The sequence below is a fragment of the Amblyraja radiata genome, chromosome 12 (genome assembly GCF_010909765.2).
Source record: "Amblyraja radiata isolate CabotCenter1 chromosome 12, sAmbRad1.1.pri, whole genome shotgun sequence".
Lineage (NCBI taxonomy): Eukaryota > Metazoa > Chordata > Chondrichthyes > Rajiformes > Rajidae > Amblyraja > Amblyraja radiata.
The window spans coordinates 11,009,057-11,036,708 of NC_045967.1; the positions used below are offsets into that span (position 1 = coordinate 11,009,057).

The 27,652-nt window shown below is 44.8% G+C and overlaps 1 protein-coding gene across 1 annotated transcript; it reads right to left on the minus strand.

The window, feature by feature from the left end:
• Nucleotides 1-2,360: 2,360 nt before the first annotated feature.
• On the minus strand, nucleotides 2,361-23,655 carry ube2a (ubiquitin conjugating enzyme E2 A). Its single transcript, XM_033030233.1, has 6 exons — nucleotides 23,462-23,655; nucleotides 23,023-23,103; nucleotides 22,716-22,741; nucleotides 17,513-17,602; nucleotides 14,932-15,020; nucleotides 2,361-3,449 (listed from the first exon to the last, which is right to left on the minus strand). The coding sequence occupies exons 1-6, from the start codon at nucleotides 23,503-23,505 to the stop codon at nucleotides 3,321-3,323; spliced, it is 459 nt and encodes a 152-aa protein (XP_032886124.1). The 5' UTR covers nucleotides 23,506-23,655; the 3' UTR covers nucleotides 2,361-3,320.
• Nucleotides 23,656-27,652: the final 3,997 nt, after the last annotated feature.

Consider the following 27,652-nt stretch of genomic DNA (forward strand, 5'->3'; position numbering starts at 1 on the left):
ATTTCAAAGCAACTGCTCTCTAGTTAGTCAGTAATAGCATTGAGCTTTTCACTGACTGGAATTTCAGATACCAACAGCAGCAGCATGCTGACGAGAATGTCAATTCACCCTCCCCACAAACGTTTGCACATTCAATCGTAGAACAGCACAGCACTGGAACAGGCCCTTTGGCCCATTATGTTAGTGCCAAACAAGATGCCAAGTTAAACTAAGCCCTTCTGCCTGCTCATGATCCATATGCCTCTGTTCCCTGCACGTCCAAACGCCTCTTAAATGCCACCATCACAGCTCTCTTGATCTTTGTGCAAAATTCCTATGATTCTCTTGACAAATCTCAGTGCAGATCAGATGGGTCGTAGAATCAGCATAAGAGTGATTTTTTAATGGTAAAGCTACCTAAATATCAATTTAGTATTTTCCAAGATGTCTCTAAGCTGACAAATGCAAATAAATCTAAAGCTATACCTCTGTGCGTGAGGTAGCACAATTCATCTTAAATCACCCAAAACCAGTATAAATGATTAGTGGATTTTAAGTGCATGCTATGTCTATATGGCTATATGGATATGCTATGTCTATATGGCTATTTTTTTTTTAAATTACTTTGTGAATCAGCACTAATCAGAAATCAGATATGTACTCAGAAAATTTGGTGTAAAAAGAAACTTGAAATAAAAAATGTTGGAAATACTGATTAGGTCCAAGGCGCTCGCTCGGTTATGTTTGAATGAATATAATCAGCAGGAACATGTACTGCTCAAGCTAAACTTACGCACAAGTAGATTCTTTTGAAAGTTTCTGAATATTTATTTAAGAGCTGATTGTTAGTAATTAAACTTTTTTTAATTCCCTTTTTCTTAAATGTGTTCATTTCTTGCTTAGATTGTATTATTTGGGCACATATCACCCATTGTTACTATTGTCCAGGTTTCAGCTGTTGTGGAGTCATACAGCACAGCAACAGGCCCTTCGGCCCAACTTGTCCTTGCCGACCAAGATACCCCATCAATATTAGTCCTACCTGCCTGCATTTGGCCCATAGCCTTCTTAACCTTTCCTATCAACCTATCCAAATGTTATAGTACCTGCTTCAACCACTTCCCATGGCAGTTTGTTCCATACACCACCCTAAGTCTAGAAAAAGTTGTCCCTAGATTCCTATAACATTTTTCTCCTTGTCCCGTGTCCTCTGGTTCTTGATTCCCTACTCTTGAGTAAAAGACCGCATTCCCCCATCTAGTTTCTCATTTTATGCACCTCTATAAGATCACCCCTCATCCTCTTGTGCTTCAATGAATAGCATCCTAGCCTGCCCAAACTCTGCCCCTCAAATTCTGGCAACATACTCATACACTTTCCCAAGGTTCTGAGAGACCTACTTTGATCTTTGCAACTATATACTAGAGCAAGTCCATTCCTGCCAGATGTATTTTAGACAAGATACCAATGTGTTACAAACTAGGCAAGTGCATGTTACTCCAGAAAACAGAGATGCTGCCTGTCCCGCTGAGTTCCTCCAGCATTTTGTGTCTTATTGATTACTGAGAAAGCTGGTAGTTGTGAATGACCACCTTCCATGTTGTGTATGCAAATACCGTACAACTGCATGAATGAGAATGGAAGGGGAGGCGATTTGACGGAAGAATTTTCATTTGGACATCTTAATCAGTGAGGACATTTAATTAGGCTGCATTTCTAACAGTCCCACACCGTCAACTCGATATGTTCACATTTCTCAAAAAGCCACTGTGGTTAAAATTCATCTCTTCACCAATGAACTCATTAAAATCCCAGTGAGGAGCATCACAAAGTTCCTTTCGCCTTGTCATTCGTAAAATGGTTTAAATAATTTCCATCCTCATTGACCATCATGCTACTTTATACTTGTTACTGATGTCCAAGTCTTTGGCATACACATGGAATATCACCAAGTTTATCCTCAAAGTGCAAGGTGGGTTTAATCCCTCATTCTGAAACAGGTTATTACCCAATTTTATATCCAGTAACCTTCCTTTTCTGCCACTGATCCAAGATTTTTTATAACAGCAGTCATTGCCAAGGCACAAGGCCCTCCATGTTATCTATCATTGCTACTGCTATAATTACCCAAGTAATAATTGACAGACTTATGAACTAAGCACCAACGTAACCACTCGTAAGTACAACTATAAACTACCCACTAGGTCTCAAATTAAACAGGCAAGACCAAGATAGAGACTGAAATACTATCATTTACAACAGGTCTGCAGCTTCAATAACCTCAATCCTTCCAGTTGTATTTTGCAATTGTGTATTTCAATTATTAAATGGAAAGCTTGCCGATTGCCAGGAAGGTCAATGTTTAGTCACACAACACAATATTAAGGTTATAATTTTATTTACAAGTAGTGAGAAAATGTACAGTTTCTTACATGGGTTACTATAGTGCAAAGTTATACTGTCACTTCAAAAGACTAATGTGCAGAGAAAAGTACTTTGAACATCAGACAATACAAGGTACAGGGTCTCTTCCCATATCCCACATCACTGCATTAGGTATCTGAATATACAAGTTTGGTCTAACTTAACTAATGGGATTGCTGATGGCTGTAATTCTCGTCAAAGTGAAAAGCACTTTGTTTAATTCAGTGGAAAGGAAAAATAAAACAAAGCATGCAGCAACAGCTCACACACACCTATACTCAACAGAACTAGAGAACTAGAAACAGTCACAAAAGTGACCACCCTGCTGAGCTCCAGTACCCCGGACATTTTTTCAAAAAAGTTCAAAAATTGACTAGCACCTTCCAGTAAAAGTTCTTTTAATTAAGAACTGCAGTTCTGGCTTCAGAAGAGGCACACATCTGCATAAACAGAAGTGACATTAACCCACTGGCAATTTAGTTCAGTTCAGCACCAGTTGTGCTGGATTTTGGCAAGGGTAGACCTGTGTCCCCCCCTCCCACCGAGAAAAATCCATTCACTGGGCTATGTATAAAACCTGCACAAAATATGCAATGCAAATGACATTGTGTTACAGTGCACCTTTATTATGTGCCTGATACTGACTGCCCAGACAGACTATGAAAGAACATCAGGAAAGGTGGATGATCAGAGATGAAAGTGAAATTAAAAATTCCTTGGCAAGTTAGTGCCCCAGGTACAGTGCATGCACTTCAAAACATGTTTTGACTCAACGTCCAGGGAGAGAGAGGCTTCAAACGGGTGGCAGCATTGTAGCAGTTTAGCTTGCAAAATAATGTGATGATGCTAGAACAAGGAGGACTCAAAACGCTTCATGATTCTCATGGCCTGACAGTGTTCGTAGGCACTTGGCAAGGTCAACAGTCCCGCCAGCTCTGTTCCACTATTGCAGATACCCGCTTTTCATATTCTCGTTTGTTCTCCTGATACAGCTGTGCTGCCTGGCTGTTGGCCGGACTGTTCGGATTTGGCTCATCCAGTAAAGACTAAGAAAACAAGCAGAGCAAACGTCATTGTAGCAGCACAAACCATTTGCAGCTATGTTCATTCAATGTAATCTCTTCCCCCCCCCCCCCCCCCCCCCTTCAAAATGAGGAAACTGACTGCAATTACCCCGCTTACCTCTGGCTACAGTTCTTCCCAGCGGGGAAATAGAGTAATTCAGCATGGAAGCAGGCCCTTTAGCCCAACATGCCCCATATACACTCCCACCTACCCACATTTGGAAACATAGAAAACAGGTGCAGGAGTAGGCTATTCGGCCCTTCGAGCCTGCACCACCATTCAATATGATCATGGCTGATCATCCAACTCAGTATCCTGTACCTGCCTTCTCTCCATACCCCCTGATCCCTTTAGCCACAAGGGCCACATCTAACTCCCTCTTAACTATAGCCAATGAACTGGCATCAACTACCTTCTGTGGCAGAGAATTCCAGAGATTCACCACTCTGTGTGAAAAATGTTTTACTCATCTCGGTCCTAAAAGACTTCCCCCTTATCCTTAAACTGTGACCCCTTGTTCTGGACTTCCCCAACATCGGGAACAATCTTCCTGCATCTAGCCTGTCCAACCCCTTTGGCCCATATCCCGCTAAATGTTTAAACGTTGTGATAGTACCTGCCTCAACTACCTCCTCTAGTAGCTCATTCCATACACCTACCACCCTTTGTGTAAAAACGTTGCCCCCTCAGATTTTTATTTAATCTTTCGCCCCGTCACCAAACCTATGTCCTCTGGTTTTCAATTTCCCTACTCTGGATAAAAGACTGCATTTACCCTATCTATTGATCTCATGATCTTATACACCTCTAAGAATACCCCCCCATGTCAAAGACTAGAAGGCATCGCTTTAAGATGAGAGGTTGAAAGTTTAAAGGAGATGTCTGGGGCAAGTTATTTTAATCAGAGAATGGTGGGTGACAGAACATGCTGCCAGGGGTGGTGGTGGAGGCAGATATGATAGTGGTGCTTAAGAGGCTTTTAGATAGGCACAATGGATATGGAGGGAATGGACAGATATGGGTCACATACAGGTAGATGAGAGCTTGTCTTGGCATCATGTTCGGCACAGACACTTTGGGCTGAAGGGCCTGTTCCTGCGTTATACTGTTCCATGTGTGGGAACTGCAGATGCTGGTTTAAACCAAAGATAGACACAAAAAACTGGAGTAACTCAGCAGGACAGGCAGCATCTCTGGAGAGAAGGAATGGGTGACATTTCCGGTCGAGACCCTTCTTCAGAGTGAAAGTCACGGAGAAAAGTCCTTCTCTCCAGAGATGCTGCCTGTTCCGCTGAGTTACTCCAGCATTTTATGTCTATGCTGTTCCAAGTTCCCTTACATTCTCCCTCATCTCAATTCCACCCACAATGAATGGCAAATGGAAAGCAGTACAAGAGGATCTAGTACCATGAACCATTATAAATTGACCATGGTAGGCATTTCTCCAGGTTTCTCCAGCATTTTTGTCTCCAGTTTCTCTAGTATTTTTGTCTACATGCTGCCTCACCCGCTGAGTTTCTCCAGCATTTTTGTCTATAAGCAGCATCAAAAGCCATGGAAACGGGTTTTTCCATTCCACATCTACACCGACCAAATGAATTCCCACACTAATCTCACTTGCACGTACAAACTCCATGTGCCTTGTTCTTCACATATCTGTTCAGATGCCTCTTAATCATTACTGCTCCTACCTTCACCACTTCTGGAAGCTCATTCCAGATACCAACTATTGAGATAAAAGTTTTACCCTACAAATCCCCATAAAATCACCTCACCTTAAACCCATACCCACTAATTTTAGAAACCCCCACCATGAGTGGGAAACCGGCTATCTAGATGCCTCTCAATTTTATATACCTCCATCATGTCATCTCTGCCTCCTTTACAAGCGTGAAAACCAGCCTAGCTTACCCAATTTCTCTAAGAAGGAACTGCAGATGCTGGAAAATCGAAGGTAGACAAAAATGCTGGAGAAACTCAGCGGGTGAGGCAGCATCTATGGAGCGAAGGAAATAGGCAACGTTTCGGGTCGAAGGAAGGTTTCGACCCGAAACGTTGCCTATTTCCTTCGCTCCATAGATGCTGCCTCACCCGCTGAGTTTCTCCAGCATTTTTGTTTATCCAATTTCTCCCTTTCTTACTGCTAAAAATCACATCTTTCCTGTTCCGTGGCAAACAGAATTGTACACCATAATCCAAATGCAGCCAAACCAACATTTTGTACAATTGTAACACAACACATTGGCATAACAGTAGAACGTCCGCCTTAGCGCGCCAGAGACTACAATCCTGACCACGGGTGCTGTCTATACATTTTCCCAGTGACCGTTTGGGTTTTCTCCGGGCACTTGAAAGAAGTACAGGCTTATAGGTTAATTCGCTTTGGTAAAATTGTAAATTGTAAATTGTCCCTAGTGTGTAGGACAGTGTTAGTGTACGGGGATCGCTGGTAGGTGCGGACTCAGTGGGCCAAAGGGTTGTAGCCACACTATCTCTAAAGTCTAAAGCCATCCCAATATTTGTACTTTGATATGCCTTCTAAATTGCTTTGTCTACCTGTGCTGCCACTTTCTGCATTTATACACAACGATTATCTGCGCAACTCTTCCCAGACCCCTGCTGTTTGTGTGCCCTGCTCTGGTTTACCTTCCCAAAATACACCACTTAACACTTGTCACAGATTAAAGTCCATCTGTCATTCCCTTCCCAATTTTCCATGATCTATATCCTGTTGCAACCTTAGACAACCTTCTTCAATCTCCACTAAACAAACTGTGGTTTTATCTGCCAACTTATTAATCCTGCCACCTGCCTTCTCATCCAAATGAGGACCAAGCACTGGTCACCAGACGTCAATCTGAAAAATAACCCTCCTCTACCACCAAGCTAAGTTTTTATCCAAGTGACCAGCTCCCACATCATCTAACTTTCCGTGCCAGCCTACAAGGTGGGATGTTGTTAAAGGCCTTGTTGAAGTCCTCATGGACACAGTCTACTGCCCTGCCCACATAAAACCTCTTGGTCAAGCACAAAGCCAACATGACTGTCAGTGGAAGGAGGGCCTGCAGAGGCTGGTTTACACCAAAGATAGACACACATTGCTGGAGTAACTCAGCGGGCCAGGCAGCATTCTCTGAATCAGTCAACTTCATTCTTCAGAAAGGTCCCAAACCGAAACATCACCTATTCCTTTTCTCCGGAGATGCTACCTAACCCGTCGAGTTACTTCAGCATTTTATTTCCTTATTCAGTCCTTGACTTTCCAAACGCAAATTGATCCTGTCTTTGAGTTATCCCGACCAAAATGTTCCCACCACTGATGCAAAATGGTTTACAGTTCCCTAGTTTATCCCTGCTGTCCTATAAAAGCAGAACATTAGCCTTCTGATACCTCACCTGCTGCTACGATGCAAGTATCTCTGGCAGAGCCCAGACAATCTCCTCCCTTGTTCCCCGTCGCATCCTAGATACACCTTATTAGACCCCAGATATTTATCCTCCTTTATGTGATTCAAGACTTCTAACACCACCTATTTTCCAATGTTGATATGCTGCAGGATATCACTGTTCACTCCTTGAAACTTTAGCTTCCAGTCCTCTCCCATGGTAAATACAGGAGTATTCATTCAAGACCGTGCCCAATTCCTGTGGCTTCACACACAAATCGCCACAGACGCTCAAGGGAACCTAATCGCTCTGTAGTAAGCCTTTCAGCATGCTTGGGTGCCACAGTGGCGAGCAGTAGAGTTGCCGCCTTGTATCGGCAGAGAGCAGAGTTCGATCCTGACTACATTCTCCTTGTGACCGTGTGGGTGTTCCCGTTCCTCCCACACTCCAAAGACATGCAGGTTGGTTGGTTAATTGGCTTCCCTAAATTACTCCTTGCGTGTAGCATAGAACAAGTGTACGGGTGATCGCTGGCCAGCATGGTGGGCCGAAGGGCATCTTTCCACACTCTATTTCATTAAACAGAAACTAAAAATACGCAGGATCTTTTAGGATTCTCCTTTATTTTTATCTGCTGTAGTTTTCTCTGACCCCCCCCCCTCATATGACATATGCCTCCTCAATCCTGAACGGACTCCTACCATCCACCTCAAATATCCATTGCCAAACAAAGCTCCTTAACCATGCCAGCCTCGCCCTTTACTAACAGGAACACGCTGGCCTTGAACTCCTTGCCATCTCACCTTCAAAAGCTTCCCACTTGCCAATGCCCCTCTGCTCCCGAACAACCTCTCCCAATCAACTTTTGAGACGGCCTGCCCAATGCCATTGAAATGAGACTTCCCCAAAATGTAGTACTTCCCAGATACGAGTTTGCCCTTGACTCATGCTCGCAGCATGGTCGTCACAAGGTCGTGGCAGGTCGTGAAAAATGTCCACGAGTAAAAAAAGTCATGAAAGTGGGACAGACCCTTCAGATTATTAATTGAACACAAGACTATTGCAGGCATTAAATCGCAGAAACTCATTCAAACCAGACAATACATTAGGGCAAGACTGCACTACATTGAGCCCACTAGTGAAGCTAAACTTAGCATTGCTTCACCATTATGTCCAATTAACACTAACCAGCCCAGGCTGGCCTTGAACAGAACAAAGGCACTCGTTAAATGGTACCCCAAACTACATTTTCCAAGGAGCAAGTGGTTCTCATTGAGCAAATAGGTCAAATGTACCCATTTAATCCACTGACCATTGGAACCTTTCAACCACTGTGAACAAACATCCAATCTGGAATGAAACTGGGTGATAAAATGTGCCCACTGGACAACTGGAAGCAACTGGAACAACTCAATATATCAGGGCTGCTACACAAAGAATCACCCACTTGAAATAAATCTCTTGAATAACACCAGTGCAGCATTGGAACAGGCCCTTTGGCCCAGCTTGTCATGCTAACCAAGTGCCATCCAAATATCCTTCCAAACCTTTCCTACATGTACTTGTTCACATGTCCTTTAAGCAGGCACCACAATGATGCAGTTGCTAGACCCAGGTTCGATCCTGACCTCAGATACCGTCTATGCACATGCTCCCTGTGACCACGTGGGCTTCCTCCGGGTGCCCTGGCCTCTTCTCACCTCAAAGATGTGGGTTTGTAGGTTAATTGGCCTCTGAATTATTCCCTAATGTGTAGGGAGGAATGGAAACTGGGATAACAGAATGAGCGTGAATGGGTGATGGATGGTTGGCTTGGATTCGGTGGGCTAAAGGGCATTTCTCCATGCTGCATCTCTGAACTGAACTTGCTGGTATTGTATGTTCAAGAAGGAACTGCAGATGCTGGAAAATCGAAGGTAGACAAAAATGCTGGAGAAACTCAGCGGATGAGGCAGCATCTATGGAGCGAAGGAAATTTTGGGTCTGAACGTCTGAAGAAGGGTTTCGGCCCAAAACATTGCCTATTTCCTTCACTCCATAGATGATGCCTCACCCCCTGAGTTTCTCCAGCATTTTTGTCTACCTTTGCTGTTATTGTACCTGCTTCAACCATTTCTTCGGAAACTCGTTCTATACATGTACCATACTCTGTATGGAAAACACCATAGGATCCTATTTAATCTTTCCCCTCTCACCTCACACCCACGGTGTCTGGTCCTTGACTACCAAACCATGGGGGAAAAGACACCCTTTCCATAACCCTCCTGATTTTATTCACCTCGAAGACCAATCCAATTCCCTATGCTTCAGGAAATAAAATACTAGCTTGCCCAATCTCTCGCTATAACTCAGTCCATTGAGTCCTGGCAATATCCTCTCATCTAAAATTAGCAAAAAGATGAAAGATAGAGAGGGACTTTAACATTCACAATTTTATTATGACCAAGTTCAGTATATTAGATTCACAAAAGCAGTATTCTTCAACTAATCACTAGATCAGTTTGCTGACTTAGGAAGCTAGCTGCAATTAATTTTAAACGAGTCTGATTAGTACCAGGACTGGTTCTCAATCTTTCTGGAAGGCAAAGTCTAATCACTATTACAATGGATCATGGTTTTGGAGCAGTTCTGGCCAAGACCGAAAGAAAATGGCGAGATGTGGATGTGGCCCAGTCCATTACACAATCTAGACTTCCCACCAGTGACTTCATCTACACTTATGCTGCCTGAAGAAAGCAGCCAACATAATCAAACACTTGTCCCACCCCCGTCATTCCATCTTCTACCTGTACCCCCCAGGCAGAAGCGTGAGAGTGCACACCACCAGACTCAAGGACAGCTTATTCCTCTCTATTATCAGGCTTCTGAATGATCCTTCCATGAGCTAGGGTGCTGTCTGATTCACCTCTACCCCAGTATGGACATTGGACTTAGTCTGTGGAACTGGTGCTTATATTCTGCACTCTATATTTCCTTGTGCACTGCCTATTTACAGGTCTGTCTTGATTGTACTCATGTACAGCATTATCTAATTTGATCGAACAGCTTGCAAAACAAAGCTTTTCACTGTACGTTGGTACGTTACAATAATAAACCCCAAATAATATGAGGGGATTGCAACTCTCTACTGTAAACGGTTGCTATAAAAGAGAATAGAATAACACTATTTTAATAAAATTGTAAAAATGCAGTGAAGCTAAAAGTAGCCAAATGTGTAACTGCCTGAAGAAAGCGGCAATTTAGAGTCAGATTCAGGAAGACTGAATACAGAAACAATGCAGAGATGTTTTAGCTACAACAGTTTCTAAGAACTAGGATCCAGAATCCGTCAAGGTTAACTGTCAAGTGAGAACTGTAACTCATTTCAATAACAGGGTCACAGTGACATTACCAGCACCAAATGGCTGCAACAGAATTAGTTCCTCACTAAAGCACAGACGTACAGTGAGAGAAGTGCCTAGCCTTGCACTGAATGAACAGTTTAGTTTGGTTTAGATATACAGCGCAGAAAGTTAAGGCCCTATTCTTCGCCCACCAAACCTGTTTCCAGCCCAGTTTCCCATCTCTCGAAGCATAGCTTTCCATGTTACACCACATCACTGTATTACCCAAGTGCACCTTTAAATGCACGTGGAACATTTGGTTGATTTAGTTTAGAGATACAGCGCGGAAACAGGCCCATCAGCCCATGGAGTCCACGTCGACCAGCGATCACCCCGTACACTACCACTTTCCTATGCATTAGGGGCAATTTACAGTTTTTGTTCACCAAAGCCAATTAACCTACAAACCTGTACCTCTTTGGAGTGTGGGAGGAAACCCACCCGATCACAGGGTGAACGTATCAACTCCGTGGAGACAGTACCCGTAGTCAGGACCCAACCCGGGTCTCTGGTGCTTTAAGGCAACAACTCCACCGCTGCCCCTACCCATGCCACCAATTGTCTACATCCTCTCTGGCAGCAAGCTGTAAACGCTGTTCCTCTCCACAATCTACTGCCTGCTCCTCCCACCCCACCCCTTCCACCTGCAGCACAAAACACCAGCTCAACTTCACAGAGTTGCCACTGATTTACCAGCGGAGCATGCAAACTGCCCAGCAATGTGGCCCACACACATTCCCCTCCCCCACACACACCCCTTCCCCACACACACCCCTTCCCCACACACACCCCTTCCCCACACCCCCCTTGCACCCACATCCACCCTCCCCCCCCACCACAACCCTCCCACCCCACAGCGGTAGGCCACGTCAGCAGCAGCAGGAGTAGGCAGCGGCAGGGGTAGGCCGTATTTTAAGAGTTATTCACATTTTCAGCTTTAATAGACCCCTTTTCCACTTGTCGTGCCCATCAGCTGCACCTGCGCAGTAATACCTGCGTGTTCTACGTCCCAATGGGAACCCAATGGATGGGAATGGCTGCATCGCTGGAGAGCCGCTAAGAATGGATGCGGGGGGGGTTTGAGGGGATGGAGTGAGTGCATGCGGGGGGGGGGAGGAGGGGAAGGGCAAGGGGCGGAGTGGGGAGATCAGGGGCGTCACAACGGGAACCCGTCAGCCGGGCCTGTGCAGTTGGGGGCTATGCGCGAGTGGTGGAATATACGGGTCCCACTTAGTCTAGTGTTTCTTAAACGTTGCGATACTATTTGCCTCAACTACCACCTCTGGCAGCTCGTCCCATACACCCACCACCCTTTGTGTAAAAGGTTTACTCTTCAGGTTCCTTTTAAATCTTCCCCCCCCCCCTCCTCACCTTCAACCTATGTCCTCCGGTTCTCAATACCCCTATTCTGGGAAAGAGACTGTGCGGCTACCCGATCTATTCCTCTCATCATTTTGTACACCTCTACAAGATCACCCCTCATTCTCCTGCGCTCCAAGGACTAAAGCCTAGCTTGTTCAACCTCTCCCTATAGCTCAGTCCCTCAAGTCCTGGCACCTTCATCATAAATCTTCTCTGCAGCCTTTCCAGTTCACGTCTCTCAGATAACAAGGTGACCAAACTTGAACACCGTACCGTCAATGAGGCCTCACCACCTTATGTAACTGCAGCATCAACCGCTCAACTTCTATACTCAATACTCTAAGATGGAACGTTACTGTGCTAGAGACCTGGGATAACGGAGGTTGTCACATAATGCACATATTCTATTACCAGCATAAACATCTCTCAGCTCAAAGACAATTCTTATGACAGAGAAACTAAACGCATGCAAATTTAACAACATTGCCTCCTACTCTTCATTCTACAGTGTATCTGTTGGCATGACATTGAAGTGTCAGCACAACGCCAATTTTGCAACTTAAAAGCATAGTATATAATCTAGGCCCAGCTTTGGGATGCATAATGAGAAGTAGTCTATTACATAGTAACATAGAAAATAGGTGCAGGAGGAGGCCATTCGGCCCTTCGATCCAGCACCGCCATTCGTTGTGATCATGGCTGATTGTCCCCTATCAATAACCCGTGCCTGCCTTCTCCCCATATCCCTCGACTCCACTAGCCCCTAGAGCTCTATCTAACTCTCTCTTAAATCCATCCAGTGACTTGGCCTCCACTGCCCTCTGTGGCAGGGAATTCCAAAAATTCACAACTCTCTGGGTGAAAAAGTTTTTTCTCACCTCAGTCTTAAAGGACCTCCCCTTTATTCTAAGACTGTGGCCCCTGGTTCTGGACTCGCCCAACATTGAGAAAATGTTTCCTGCATCTAGCTTGTCCAGCTATATTAAGCCATGTTAATCAACCTCAGGCAGAAATAAAAGATCTCAAGGCTGTTTGAAGGGAAACAGTGAGTTAACGCTATGGCCTGGGGAACCGAGGGCAATGCAGTGGCACAGCCGGTACAGCTGCTGCCTCATAATGCCTGAGTCGCAGGTTCGATTCTGACCTTGGAGTTTGCACATTCTCTGCATGACCACGTGGGTTTCCTTCAGGTGCTCTGGTTTCCTCCCACATCCCAAGGACGTGCAGGTTTGTAGGTTAATTGGCCCTGGTTAAGTTAGCCCCTAGTGTACAGGGAGTGGATGAGAAAGTGGGATAATTGAGAACTAATGCAAGCAGGTGATCGATGGTCAGCGTGGACTCGGTGGGCCGAAGAGCCCGTTTCCATGCTGTATTGTTACACTAAACATCCTTCAAGCAAACTGTACAACAGTTTGGTAACTTTAGGGTCAATAATATGCGGGGCAAGCAAGCGAGCACTAGCTAGCTGGCTGGAACGCATGACTACACTTGAAGATAATTAGTTTGATGTAGGACCTGAGAACGTTTGCTTTCCAACAAGCACAGTCTCAAGTACTTTTCAACCTTTGCTTTCTGAACAAGGTAAAATCCACAGAACCAACCGGCCTCCCACACTGCAAGTTGATGAGGGGTCAGGTGGGGGTTGGAAGCAGATTTACAGCCCTGTTGATTAAGAACGGCCACAGTGGAGAGGCTCAGGACTTTGTTTGATGTATTTTCATGGATGCGGTGATTTTATGCCAGAATGGTGCAAAAACTAAATGCTCAAATTTCTAAATATTACAAAAAGATTGTAGTTTGAAAATTAACATTGATTAATTAAAGTAGGTAAACAGGCGCCAGAGCAGTTTACAGGATGAAGATTAGCGACGGTAACGAAGAGCGAGGAATGATAGGTTATACAAGCATCTTTCTGTTCAGAATGAAACACTATAGATATATATGTGTAGGAAGGAACTGCAGATGCTAGTTTAAACCAAAGATATGACACAAAATGCTGGAGTAACTCAGCCGGACAGGCAGCATCTCTGGAGAGAAGGAATGGGTAATGTTTTGGGTCGAGACCCACCTTCAGACACCCAACCAGTCTGAAGAAGGGTCTCGACCCAAAATGTCACCCATTCCTCCTCTCCATAGATATAGATGTGACGGCCAGTGCCTGCAATAGCTTTGCATCCCTATTCATCACTGAGCTGTGGAAGCAACTAGAGGTCAATCCTTTTGTAGATCTGGAGTCTGATTTTGACCAGAGCAGCCTAAGATAGTAGATTTCCCTCTCCAAAGAATATTAGGGAACCAGGTAGTTTTTTACCACAAATGACATTGGCATTTTCCTTTAGACGTCATTTTCAGCTCACAATGCCTGCAGCTCCACATTCTTTACATCAGCTGTGAAGAGAATTAATTGAATGTTCTAATAACTAATTTAAGGCAATGTTGTTCCTTGAGTGGGACAACGTGCAGTTCTTTCTGCAACTTCACAATGGGGACAATATGTGCTAGCGAACAAAGGCAGACAAACCCTCAAGGCAAAGCACAGGACGTGGGGGATAGAATGGTGTACGTTGTGCACCTCAAGATGGCTGGCCAAAGATCTCCAGAAACTTAAAGGGCCTGTCCCACTGTACGAGTTCACCCAAGAGCTCTCCCGAGTTAAAAAAAAATGTCAAACTTGTCGTAAGCGCGTAGAATGTACGTAGCGGGTACGTCGGAGCTCGGGACGTCCCTTAGCGGCTCGTAACGCTAAGTTCGTGAAGACTCGTGAAGATTTTTCAACATGTTGAAAAATGGCCACGAGAGCCCCGAGTACCTACGAGCGGCTATTACCGTAATTCTCCGAGTTCGAATCAGGGGAAACTCGGGAGAATTAGCTTGTACAGTGGGACAGGCCCATTAGTTGTAGGTTTATTACTGCCTTGCGTACCGAGATAGAGAAACGTTTTGTTTTACAGGCTATCTAATCAGATCAGATATGCCACATAAATACAATCAAGCCAAACTCAAGTGCAATATATAGAGCAATGGGGAAGATACAGAGTGCAGAATATAGTTCTCAGCATCATGGTGCACCTAGTTCCAGAGACAACATCCGATGTCCACATTGGGGCAGAGGTGAATCAGACAGTTCCCTAACTTATGGAAGGACCGTTCAAAAGTCTGGTGGTCGCACGTTCAAGCTTCTGTACTACCTTCTGCTCGACGGGAGCAGGGAGCAGGGAGAAGGAGGAAAGGGTGGGGAAGGTCTTGCTGCTTTTCCACTGCCTTGAGATGGAGGTGGCCAGAAACTGTAATATTGGACAGGATGAGGGACAATTTTAAAAGACACAATTACCTGTATAGATGTTAAAATTGAAGACACATCATAAGTTGGACTCCAGCGATTCTGCAGTATATCCAGACATATACTGCCATCTGCATAGACTGAAGAAAGTACATGAAGTTTAAAATCACACAGCACTTGCCAACTTGATAAATACTTGACTGTATCAAACTATAATAACCATCAATTGCCTGCAAATTTCACAAGTCCAAAAACTAATTTTGAATTTAAAAGTACTTATGCAAAAGCACCCAAATTGAGTAATCCAACTAAGTTGAGCTCAGCAATGTTACAGAGATGCATCCAGTCAAACCTGGAGCACTGATGCCTCTTACTTCACATTAAATACTAAATTTTATTTTGACAATAAAATGCAAACCAAAGTCCATTTATTCGCTGGAAACAGTTGAACCTCTTGGTTTAAAATTTGGTAGGCCTGAACATTTAAATCAGGATACTAGTACAACTGTATATTTGTTCCAGGATTCATTCTAGTAACATGGACAAAAAGTGTCATTTATTAAAGCGGGCTCACATTGGGATTCAAGCAGGGTTTCCATTTCAGGAACACACAAGGCTGCTGGTTAATAACATTGTGGTCACCCATCACAAAGGCTCTTCAAAGTAAAAATTCATTTTCTTGAAAACGTGGCAGAACACTTGGCTGCACTAAACATTATCCGTCATTCCCTTTATCAAGCATCAGCACACAGTGGATGGCTCGGTTATAGTTGTGTTTTGTCTATCCGCTGACTAGATCGCACGCCAGAAAAGCCTTCCACTGTACCTCGGTACACGTGACAATAAACTAAACGCAAACGGTTGCGTTCTTGTGCCCCTGACACCATCAAGAAACAAAAGGGAGCATAAAGAAACCATCCGGTTTTGAAATATTTCACAATTAATTTATCGTTCGAAAAACGGAACCTCCCTATTTCTGGGCAATGTAAGATTAACATAAAGCAGCAACTGGTGTGGGTATAGATGACGATTCATCAAGGATGATAAATCATGCTCCTGTCTAAGATAACCAGATCAAAGATTAAGAGAGGTTTGGTTTTGATATAATTACTTGTAAATTCAACAAAACCAGACACAAAGTTCCATTTATTGAGCCTGCAGACAAAATGTAGAGTTCTTTTCTCCTATAAATCATTGATTTTTCCAGAGGTGCAGTCAAAAGCGTGCTAACCAGTCAGTGGAAAGACTATACATGATTACAATCGAGCCGTCCACAGTGTACAGATACATGATAAAGGGAATAATGTTCAGTGCAAGATAAAGTCCAGTAAAGTCCAATTAAACCTCATCCAAGGGTCTCCAATGAGGTAGATAGTAGCTGAGTACTGCTCTCTGGTCGCTGATAAGTTTAAGCTGAGAGGGGAACACCTTAATAGGAATAGGGGCAACTTTTCCACTCGGAGGGTGGTGGGTATATGGAATGAGCTGCCGGAGGAGGTAGTTGAGGCAGGTATGTTAACATTTAAAAGGCACTCGGACAGGCAAGGTTTAAAGGAATATGGGCCAAATGAGACTAGCTTAGATGGGGCATTTTGGTCAGCATGGACAAGTTGGGCTGAAGGGCTCAGAGACCATGGCACCCGTGGGCACAAGACCCAATGCAAAAGGAACACAAAAGATGACCACCCCTACCCAAGCAAAATATTATTCAGAGAAGTTTGTGATGACAAGCAGTCTGTGAATTTGTTTGCCCTTAACTTAGGACGCATGTGGGAGCAATAGAATACAAGAGAGAGCAAACAGAATCTGGAATGGAGGGTGACAGATAGATGGGCTGGTCATATTATCACTGGTACACAGGAGGCTGAGGGTAGATCTACAGAGGTTTATGAGATTATAAGGGCAGATAGAATCATCTTCCCAGGGCAGGTAGAAGTAAAACTAGAGGGCACAGTTTAAGACAAGAGGGGAAATAAAGATGAGGAGCAAGATTTTGCAGAAGGTGGTGATTACTTAGAGGAGGTGGTAGCGGACACACAATTAAAATGTTCAAACTGCATTTGGACAGATGCTGAGATGGGAAAGGCATTGAGGAATACCATATTTTATTTGGGTGGCACAATGGCGGAGGTGCTGCCTTGCAGCGTCTGGGACCTGGGTTCGATCCTGTCTACGGGTGCAGTCTGTATAGAGTTTGCACTCCCCCATGGGTTTTCTCCGGCTTCCTCCCACACTCCAAAGACCCAAGCATCTGTAGGTTATAATTGTCCCTAGCGCTAGTGTACTGGGTGATTGCTGGTCTGTACGGACTCGATGGGCCGAAGGGCCTGCTTCCGCGCTGTATCTATTAAAGTAAAGAATACGAGCCTAATGCAGGATTAGCATAGATAGACATAATGATCAGAATGGATGAGGTGGAGCCAAAAGGACACGATTAAGTGCTGTACGATACTATGACACATTGCCAGCATCATTCTCAAGTGCAGGCACCCACCCACCCACACGCACACACGCACCCACCCACCCACACGCACGCACCCACCCACCCACCCACCACCTTTATTTTCCCCATCATTGTGATCATCACTCCCCAAATTAAATGCAAATAAACTCAGGCAATTCATTTACATACCATTTGGATGAAACATTTTTGAAACAAATCTAACTGTGGGCGGCTTGTTGGGATATTCTTCTGTGAATTCTATTGTGAGTTTAAAAGTACCTGGAACGAGAGAGGAGAAAAACATTTATAAGGAAGTCGCGTCCCAATCAGTGGTGATACAGTGAAGTTTTGTTACGATAGTGGACAATTACGGCAGGAAGATTTTAAGTCCCTCAGCCTAGTTGAAAATGTTTGCATGCGTGAATGCAATAACTATCCCTGGCAAGACTCTCACTAGATTCCCACGGCAAGTAAAATAATTCACCAAGGTATGGCACAAGTGTGCTTATATAGAGAAAGAAAAGTCCTCTCTTTTAAAAATAGCCTACATTTTCGAACTGAAATAAATCTCATTTAACATGAAGTGCAACAGTGAGGTCCTGGTGTAAATTCACATAGAGCAAATTGAAATCAGAACAGTACTGGTACGAGTCTTTTATCATCAGATTTATTCTCCACAGACTGTCTTTATGTAAATTACATGGTGGAAACATCTTAAAATTCACCTCCTGCAAGGTCCTGGAAAGTTAGTGCAATGTTTCAAAAGTCCTGATGTAGTCAACCGTCCACAGGTGTTGCCTGGACGTCTTACAATAGTTTTCAGAGTCACGCAGCAACAAAAAGGCCCTCCAGCCCACGCTGACCATTGATCATCCTAGTTCCATGTTGTCTCGCCCTAGTTCCATGTCGTCCACTCCCTACACACTAGGGACAATTTGCAAGTGACTTACTAACATGCAGAGTGACGTGGGAGGAAACCAGAGAACCCAGATAAAACTCAACACAGCCGCAGGGAGAATATGCAAACTCCACACTGAAAACACCCGCAGTCAGGATTGAACTTGATGCTGTGAGGCAGCAGCTCTAACAGTTATGCCACTTTGTTGGCTGCAGATCTCAGCATCCGCAGACTCCTGTGTCTGCAAGGCTTCAATCCCAGGTATTACTGAGTTTAAGGGCTCTCAAGACTAGACAAGAATCAAAGGGCTTCCAGCTAGGAAGACAGGTGGCTGGTAGCAGTGATGTATGGAGGGTGGGGTAAACTGTCGAAACACAAAGTTGCCAGTCTAACAACGATGTGGTGAAGGTTCACAAGTTGTAGGAGCGGAATTAGGCCATTCGGCCCATCAAGTCTATTCCGCCATTCGATCACGGCCGATCTATCTTTCCCTCTCAACCCTATTCTCCTGCCTTTTCCACGCAACCCGACACCCATACTAATCAAGAATCTATCAATCACCGCTTAAAAATATCCAATGACTTGGCCTCCACAGCCGTCTGTGGCAATGAATTCCACAGATTCACCACCCTCCGACTAAAGAAATTCCTCCTCATCTCCTTTCTAAAAGGTACGTCCTTTTATTTTGAGGCTGTGGCCTCTGCTCCGAGACTCTCCCACCAGTGGAAGCATCCTCTCCACATCCACTATTCAGGAAGTTTCAATGAGGGTCCCCTCATCCTTCTAAACCAGAGAATCGAGCCCCAGTGCCGACAAACGCTCTGTGGATGTTGGACAAGTTTGGGATCTGACTCAGCCAGAGCACCTGCTTATTCGAATAGTATACAAATACTAAACATTAAAGAATCACGCAACTCTACTCCAGTAACAAACAAAACTCTGTAGATGAGAAAATAAAATTACTTGAGGCAGACTGAAAGAATTCATTTAGTGCCATCCATGTGCCGAAAATTTTAAATCACAAAATTATCACAGCGTAGGAAACAGACATTTAGCCCACCAAATCTGTGTCTTTGTTGTTTCGATAGTCGCACCTTGCACTTTTGCGATTTTATACCTTCAAATATTTATCTGGTCCCATTTTGAAAGCAGCAATTAATTTGCAGACGGCAAACTTTCAGGCTGCTCATTCCTGACTATTATTCACCACGCAAAGATTTTCCTCAAGTCACCCTTGAACCTTTAGTCAATCGCTGTCAGTGTGGACGTAAATGCTACGCTTGCTTTCCACCACGTGGGTTTCCTCAGGGTATAAGAGTCATACAGCGCGGAAACAGGATCTTTCGCCCAACTTGCCCACGCCAACCAGTAAGTCCCATCCACACTAGTGCCATCTGTCTGCGCTTGGTCCGTCTCCCTCTAAACTCAACTCATCCATGTACCTGTCTAAATATATTTTGAACATTGCGATAGTACCTGCCTCAAAAAGCTCCTCCAGTAGCTCATTCCATACACAAACCACCTTTTGTGCGAAAAAGTTATTGTTCAAGTTCCCATTAAATCTTTTCCCCCCTCACCTTAAACCCAAGTCCAATGGTTCTCGATTCCCCTACTCTGGGCAAGAGTGTGCGTTTACCCGATCTATTCCTCTCATGATCTATAAGATCACCCCTCGTCCTCCTGCGCTCGAAGGAATAAAATGCTAGCCTGCTCAACCTCTCCCTACAGCTCAGGCTCTCTAGTCCTGGCAACAGCTTTGTGCATCTTCTCTGCACCCTTTCCAGCTTGACATCGCTGGTTTCCACACACATCACACCGCGTGTTGGTTTATTGTCAGTCGCTTAAATCTGCATCCTCTAATGTTTGACCTCCTGATGGGAAAAAAGCTCTCTCTGTAATCTCTCTTCAGTTGAGCCTCTTACACTCACATGAACATTTCATCTGAAATGCAGCAACCCTCCAGTCTTGTCCCGGCTACAGAAGACAAGAGAATGACACAACGATCCCTTGACCAGATTCCATGCAGCTTTTGTTCACGCTTGTTGAGTGTGGAAATGTCAGACTACACTTGGAACTATCTAGAGCTCAAACCTGGAGCTCATCACATCGAGAAGTGCCGGCACACTCACATTCCTCCGTTTGAATGCCACTGACAACAGTCGGTGAATATTTCATCTGGTCAATTTGGTTTATCTATGGAACAGCGCTAGTAATGTCTGAAGGGTCCCGACCCATTTTTTTCTTCAGAGATGCTGCTTACCCACTGAGTTACTCCAGCACTTGGTGTCCATCTTTGGTATAATCCAGTATCTGCAGTTTTTTCTGTTTCTAACACAGGCAATCTCAGATATCTGGATCAAAACCCAAAGGTGACGGTGTATTTTTGTCAAAGATTTTACACAAACAGGAAAGAAAGTAAATGGTATGTTTGCCTTAATTGGTCAGGGCATTAATACATGAATCAGGAAGTCACGATGCAGCTTCAAAGAACTTTGGTAAGGCTGCATTTGGAGTATTGCATACAGTTCTGGTCACCCCATTACAGGAAGGATGTGGAGGCTTTCGAGAGGGTGCACAGGTCGACTAGAATGATGCCTGCATTAGCGGGCATTCGCTACAAGGAGAGAGATTGAAAATACTTGGATTGTTTTTCCAGCAATGCCAGAGGGTGCAGGGAGACCTGACAGAAGTATATAAAAATATGGGAGAGAGGGTACTCAGTTACCTCAGGATAGAAAGATTGTTAAGGGCTTGGAAACGCTAGAGGCAGGAAACATGTTCCCGATGTTGGGGGAGTCCAGAACCAGGGGCCACAGTTTACGAATAAGGAGTAAGCCATTTAGAATGGAGATGAGGAAACACTTTTTCCTCACAGAGAAGAGTCTGTGGAATTCTTTGCCTCAGAGGGAAGTGGAGGCCGGTTCTCTGGATGCTTTCAAGAGAGAGCTAGATAGGGCTCTTAAAAATAGCAGAGTCAGGGGATATGGGGAGAAGGCAGGAACAGGGTACTGATTGGGGATGATCAGCCATGATCACATTGAATGGCGGTGCTGGCTCGAAGGGCCAAATGGCCTACTCCTGCACCTATTGTCTAAATACAAGAGGGCATGGCTTTAAGGTGAGAATGGCAAAGTTTAAAGGAGATGTGCGGGCAAGTTTAAAAAACACCCACCCACACGGTGGCCAGTGCCTGAAACTCACTGCCGGAGATAATGATAGTGGCTTTTAAATAGAGGCATGAATTTGCAGAGAATGGAGATAGATAAGAGTTGGTCTTGGCTCCTGTGTTGTACTTGTTCTATGTTCCACTTCGACCAGATCCCCACCCTGACTAGCCGCACTTGCAATAATTATCTTCCGGTTAAAGTTTTAACATTGACGCTAATTGTTAAACTGACCATTGAGATGTGCTTCAACTGCACCGATACAGACTGTGAGCCTGGCAACACACAAGCACTGCCAAATCTCTGTTCCACATCACAGCACATCCCGATGTCAAAATCACAACATTTACAGGATGCGGTCCATAAAAGATTAATCTCCACAGACATCACTTCAATCTGCTTTGGCCGAGATCATCTGAAAATCCCAAATCATGGCCGACAAAATAACATGTATTTCACCTTAAATTACGCACCACCTTTAGCTCTGGGATCCATTCTCCCCGAGGCTTATGTAGCTACACAGCAGTGCACTTCCTTCACTGTTCAACCTTTCAGTTTTATAGTGAATTTGCCCAATCTTGTTCGACCATGACTGTAACCCGTGTTCTCATGTAGGCGTTTCAAAAGAAGAAACACCCATCTTTGAAAAAGTAGAATTACCTTCTCCCTACATTCCACTCAAACCAAGAAGCTCTTCCAAATTGTCTAAGAAACAGCCCGCAAGTTATTTTTATTTATTTTTAAAAATAGCAACGATGTGCACGAGGAAAAATCATAATTCCTATAAACTATGCTTGGCTGATGATTTAAAAAGCTACCTCAGTTTAGCTCAGTGGGTCAGGCAGCATCTCTGGAGAACATGGATAGAAGATGTTTCGGGTCAGGACCCTTCTTCAGACTGAATCTGTATCAGTAGAAAGGAACTACAGATGCTGGTTTATACCAAAGATAGACACAAAGTGCTGGAGTAACTCTGCAGGCCAGCCAGCATTTCTGGGGGGGGGGGGGGGGGGGGGAGAGATGGGTGACGTTTTGAATCAGGACTCTTCTTCAGACTCGAAGGTCCCAACCTGAAACATCACCCATCCTTTTTTTCTCCCGGGATGCTGCCTGACCTACTGAGTTACTCCAGCACTTTGTGTCTATCCCAGCCAGAATCAGTCTGATGAAGGGTCCCGGCCGGAAGCTAAACTTGTTCAACAGAGGTGCTGCCTGACCTGCTGAGTTACCCCAACACATTGTGTCTATACTATTCTATACTAGACTTGGAGGTAACAGGGTATCACGTCAAGCCTCTTCAACTTTCACGCCCTTGTTCGGCTGGACTTACCATCTTCAAAAGGTGTTCCTTCCGGCCTGGAGTGAGAGAAAAATAAAAAGGAAAACAAGGTTACAAAACAGAGACACCCATACACAACCACAAATATAGCACCCCTACTCGAGACTGGCGCATCACCGTACAGTTAACAGGTAAAGCAGGCGGTTGGGTCGGCGGATTATATGTACATAGCGACAGAAACCACCGCCCTTTGAGCAAGTCGACCGGGGCAACGAGGCGGACAGGTGTCGGCCGGCCGGCAGGGACAGAGGGGAGGTGAACGAAAACAGGCCTCGGGCCGGGCCGGCTCCTCACTCACCCAAATATAACCGCATTCCAGACCATGATATTGTTCTCCGAGGGCGCTCCGCTCACGCCGGCTGGGGGATCCTCCTGCAACCTGTGAAGGCACAAGAAGGGATTGGAAAGAGATACAAACAAGAAGAAGGGTTTCAGCCCGAAACGTCGCCTATTTCCTTCGCTCCATAGATGCTGCTGCACCCGCTGAGTTTCTCCAGCATTTTTGTGTACCTACAAAAAAAACACCTCTCCTTTCCTCCCTCGTCCTTCCCTCTCTCCCTCCCTCCCTCGGCCCGTTCTTCCTTCCTCCTTCCTCTCCCAGGCCCCGGGCAACCCCCCAAACCCAAACCCCCCCCGCGTCCGCGGCGTTTCCATTTTAAAAGTCAAAGCAGCGCCATGTTAAATTGTAGGGTTAGGGAGGGGAGAAAACTGCCTGTCCTTCCCCCTCCCCCGCTCACCGTTTGAAGTCCCTCATGAGCCTCCTGCGAGCGGGGGTGGACATGCCGGTGTGGGTGGGTGAGTGTAGGGGTGTAGGTGCGGGGTGTGGGACAGGGCTGCGCTGCGGTGCGGGGCCGGCCTTCCCCGCGACACGTAGCAAGAATATTGTTACACGGCGTTCTATGCGCGCGGCCCGGCGTTCCACGGAGCGCACCACTGCCGCCAGGGAAGGGGGGACGACCAGCACCCCAACCTCACTCAAACCCCAATCACAAGCCTGCCCCTCCCTCTAACTTCCCCCAAAGTTGCTTTATCCTCACTACTCCTCATCGCCCCAACTGTTATGAGACTGCTGTCATCGGTTTCCTTCCCCTTCCCTCCTCCCTCTTTCTACTCTTCACCTCCTAATCCCTGGAAATCGCAGGGCCCACATGGTCACGTGATTGTGGGATGTTGCGGGGGGGGGGGGGGGCCTGAGTCAAAGAGAAACATCACTGGCTTCACTAGGGGCCGGGTGGTGCAGGATGAACCTGTGCTCTCTATTGCACCCTAAACAAACCAGCCTCACTGTCCCCAAGTGTAGCTGTAGCTTTATTATTGTCACGTCCACCCAAGTACAGTTCAAAAGCTTTGTTCTACATAATATTCAATCAAATCAAATGACATTATACTTAAATGCCATCAAGCCAAACTCAACAATCCTGGCTGCAGTATGTAGAGTTGCTGCCTTACAGCGCCAGAGACCTGATTCGATCTACGATCCTGATTACGGGTACTGTCTGTATGGAGTTTGTACATTCTCCCTGTGACCGCGTGGGTTCTCTCCGGGTGCACCGGTTTCCACCCGCACTCCAGGTTTGTACGGTGATTGGCCTTGGTAAAAATTGTAAATTGTCCCTTGTGTGTAGGATAGTGTTAGTGTCACTGTTCGGCGCGGACTCGGTGGGCCGAAGGTCCTGTTTCCACACTATATCTGTAAACTAAACTAAGACCAACTAAAGAGCGGTCCTACCCTAACATCTACCTCATTGGAGACCATCATCTTATCTTTAATCAGACTTTACTGGACTGGATGTTATTCCCTTAATCCTGTATCTGTACACTGTGGACGACTTGATTGTAATCCTGTATAGTCTTTGTACTGGTTGGATAGCATGCAACAAAAAAGCTTTTCACTGTACCTCGGTACTCGCGACAATAAACAAAACTTACTAACTAACTGCAGGCAAAAGGACACAACATTCTGGAGTAACTCAGCTGGTCAGGCAGCATCTCTGGGGCGTTGTTTCGGGTTGGGACTCTTCAGACTGCACTGGAATGTCATGTTTACACGGCAGTTAGATTCTTGAGATAAATCAGTGTGTATCTAATAAACACATAAATTAAACATATGTGCGACTAGCACACCAGTTCCAGAGACAAAGGCCAATGGGTTAGATGTGAATCAAATGGTAGCCTAACTTATGAAGGACCATTCAGAAGCCTGATCACAGAGGGGAAGAAGCTGTCCATGAGTCTGGTGGTGCATAGCTTCCAGCTTCTGTATCTTCTGCCCATCTGGAATAGTAGGAAGAAGGGATGCCCGTGGAACAAGTCTTTGATTAAAGATAGACACAAAATGCTGGAGTAACTCAGCGGGACAGGCAACATCTCTGGAGAGAAGGAATGGGTGATGTTTCGGGTCGAGACCCTTCTTCAGACTGACATCAGGGGGGGAGGGAGATACATAGATAAGTGTGAAGGTGTGAAAAGGGCAAAGGGAATGGAGATCAAGGGAAATGTAGAATAGATGTAGGGGTCCTTGGACGGAGTTGAGGGGCGGTATACAAACAGGTGTTGCATCTCCTGTGGTTGCAGGGGAAGGTACCTGGGGAGGGGGTGGTTTGGGTGGGAAGGGACGAGTTGACCAGGGTGTTGCGAAGGGAATGGTCTCTACTGAAAGCGGAAAGGGGTGGAGATAGAAAATGTGGCTAGCGGTGGGATCTTGTTGAAGCTAGCGAAAATGTCAGAGGATTATGTGCTAGATGCGAGGGTTGATGGGGTGGAAGGTGAGGACTAGGGGGACTCTGTCTCTGTTACGACTGGGGGGAGGGGGGCAAGGGCGGAGCTGCGGGCTACCGAGGAGACACAAGTGAGGGCCTCGTCTATGATGGGAGAGGGGAACCCCCGTTCCCTAAAGAATGAGGACAACTCCGATGTCCTGGTATGGAATATCCCATCTAGGGAGCAGATGCGGCGTAGACGGAGGAATTGGGAGTAGGGGATAGTTAGAGTCTTTACAGGAAGCATGGTGGGAAGAAGTGTAGTCTGGATAGCTGTGGGAGTCAGTGGGTTTAGAATAGATTTTATAATAGTCTTTGATTATGTTGGCAGCTTTTCTGAGGCATCGTGAAGTGTAGGTGGAGTCAATGGTGGGGAGTCGGGTCTGTGTGATGGACTCGGCTACAAATTGGATTTGCAAAGGGGAACAAAAGTAAAGATGAATCTGGGACTGCTTCCTCTTGTGATCTGTCTGAGACACAAGCTGCTTGCGTGTTTCACATTTGAAGGTTGCGTTTCAATATTCTACACCGTTCTTGCAAAGGCAGAGGTGTAAAACACATAGTACTGGAGATAGACACAAATAGCTGGAGTTACTCAACGGGACCGGCAGCATCTCTGGAGAGAAGGAATGGGCAATGTTTCGGGTCGACACCCTTCCTCAGACCCTTCTCTCCAGAGATGCTGCCTGTCCCACTGAGTTACTCCAGCTTTTTGTGTCTATCTTCGGTTTAAACCAGCATCTGCAGTTCCTACACATAGTACTGGAGGATCTCAGTGGGTCAGACAGCATCAGTTGACGGGTCAGGCGATGGTCTGGGTTGGGACCCTTTTCAGACGGGATGTTATTGGATTATGTAGAAGACACTATCTCTGTCTCTTGACGGACATGTCTCTTGAAAGCTGATAGAGTTGCTGTCTCAGCACCAGAGACCTGGGTTCGATCCTGACCTGGGTTGCTATTTGTGAGGTTTCCTCCCATTTCCCAAGGATGTGTGTGTTTGTACATTAATTGACCTCTTTAAAATTGTCCCTAGTGGGGGACACTAGAGTGGATGAAGTGGATGGGAGTGTAGGGAGTGGATGAGAAAGTGGAATGATCTTGAGATGATATGAATGGGTGGACTCGGAGGGCCGAAGGGCCTGTTCTCGTGCTTCATCTCCAAACTAAACTACAGCTGTATAAAACAAAATATTGGATATGCACAACTGGCTAATTAGCATCTATTTAAAAAATATATATTTTATTTTATTAGAAGTAAGTACAATCATATGGCACCAAAGTGCCTAATATATATTTTCATAATACATTTTATGTACAGCTTCTTATTTTTTTTTGTTATAATAAAGAAACATGAGAATAAGAAAAATAAATTAGATAGTAAAGGATAGAAAGACGTGAGATATATAGTGTGTGAAGAAAAAGAAAAAAGACGAATGAGTAAAGAAAGTTGAGGAAAAGAAAATAGAAAAAAGAGAATAAGACATAAAGGAAAAAAAAAAGTATAATCTTGACCATCCCTCGTCCAGTCCTGAAACAGTTATTTTTTACAATTGTGTTGCACCATTTGATTCCAAAAAGACGACAAATGGAGACCAACTCGTTATGAATTGGTCTAATTTATCCATTAGGAGGAATCGCATTTCCTCAAGATGTGCGGTGTCCAACATGCTTGCAATCCACATTTTAAGCGTTGGTATTGATGTATTTTTCCAAAATTTAAGTATTAATTTTTTTGCTATTATTAAACCATAATTAAAAAATAAATTTGAGATGTGTTCAATTTATTCCCATCTTCCATTACTCCAAATATAATCATTTCAGTATTAGGTTCCATTCTTATCTTGAATAATTTGTAAATATTTCAAAGATATCACTCCAAAATTTATAAAGTTTTATGCAGGAAACAAAGGAGTGTGTTATAGTTGCGTTTTGGGATAAACATTTATCACAAATGGGGGATATATTTGGATTAAATTTGTTCAATCTTGTTTTTGAATAATATAATCTGTGTAAAATTTTTAATTGAATTAGATTATGTCTTACATTAATCGAACCTTTGTGAATATATATCAAGTACTTTTCCCATGTAACCTTTGTAATTTTTATCATTAGTTCCCGTTCCCACTCTTCTCTAAGTACCTCTGTCGATGGTAGGTCTATATTTAAA

Excerpts from the sequence above, each read along its gene's own strand:
- ube2a (XM_033030233.1), bottom strand. The coding sequence starts at position 23,505 with ATGTCCACCCCCGCTCGCAGGAGGCTCATGAGGGACTTCAAACG. Across the intron at positions 23,104-23,461 it reads CTCATGAGGGACTTCAAACG|GTTGCAGGAGGATCCCCCAG; the intron begins GTGAGCGGGGGA and ends GTGCCTTCACAG. Across the intron at positions 17,603-22,715 it reads AGGAACACCTTTTGAAGATG|GTACTTTTAAACTCACAATA; the intron begins GTAAGTCCAGCC and ends CTCTCGTTCCAG.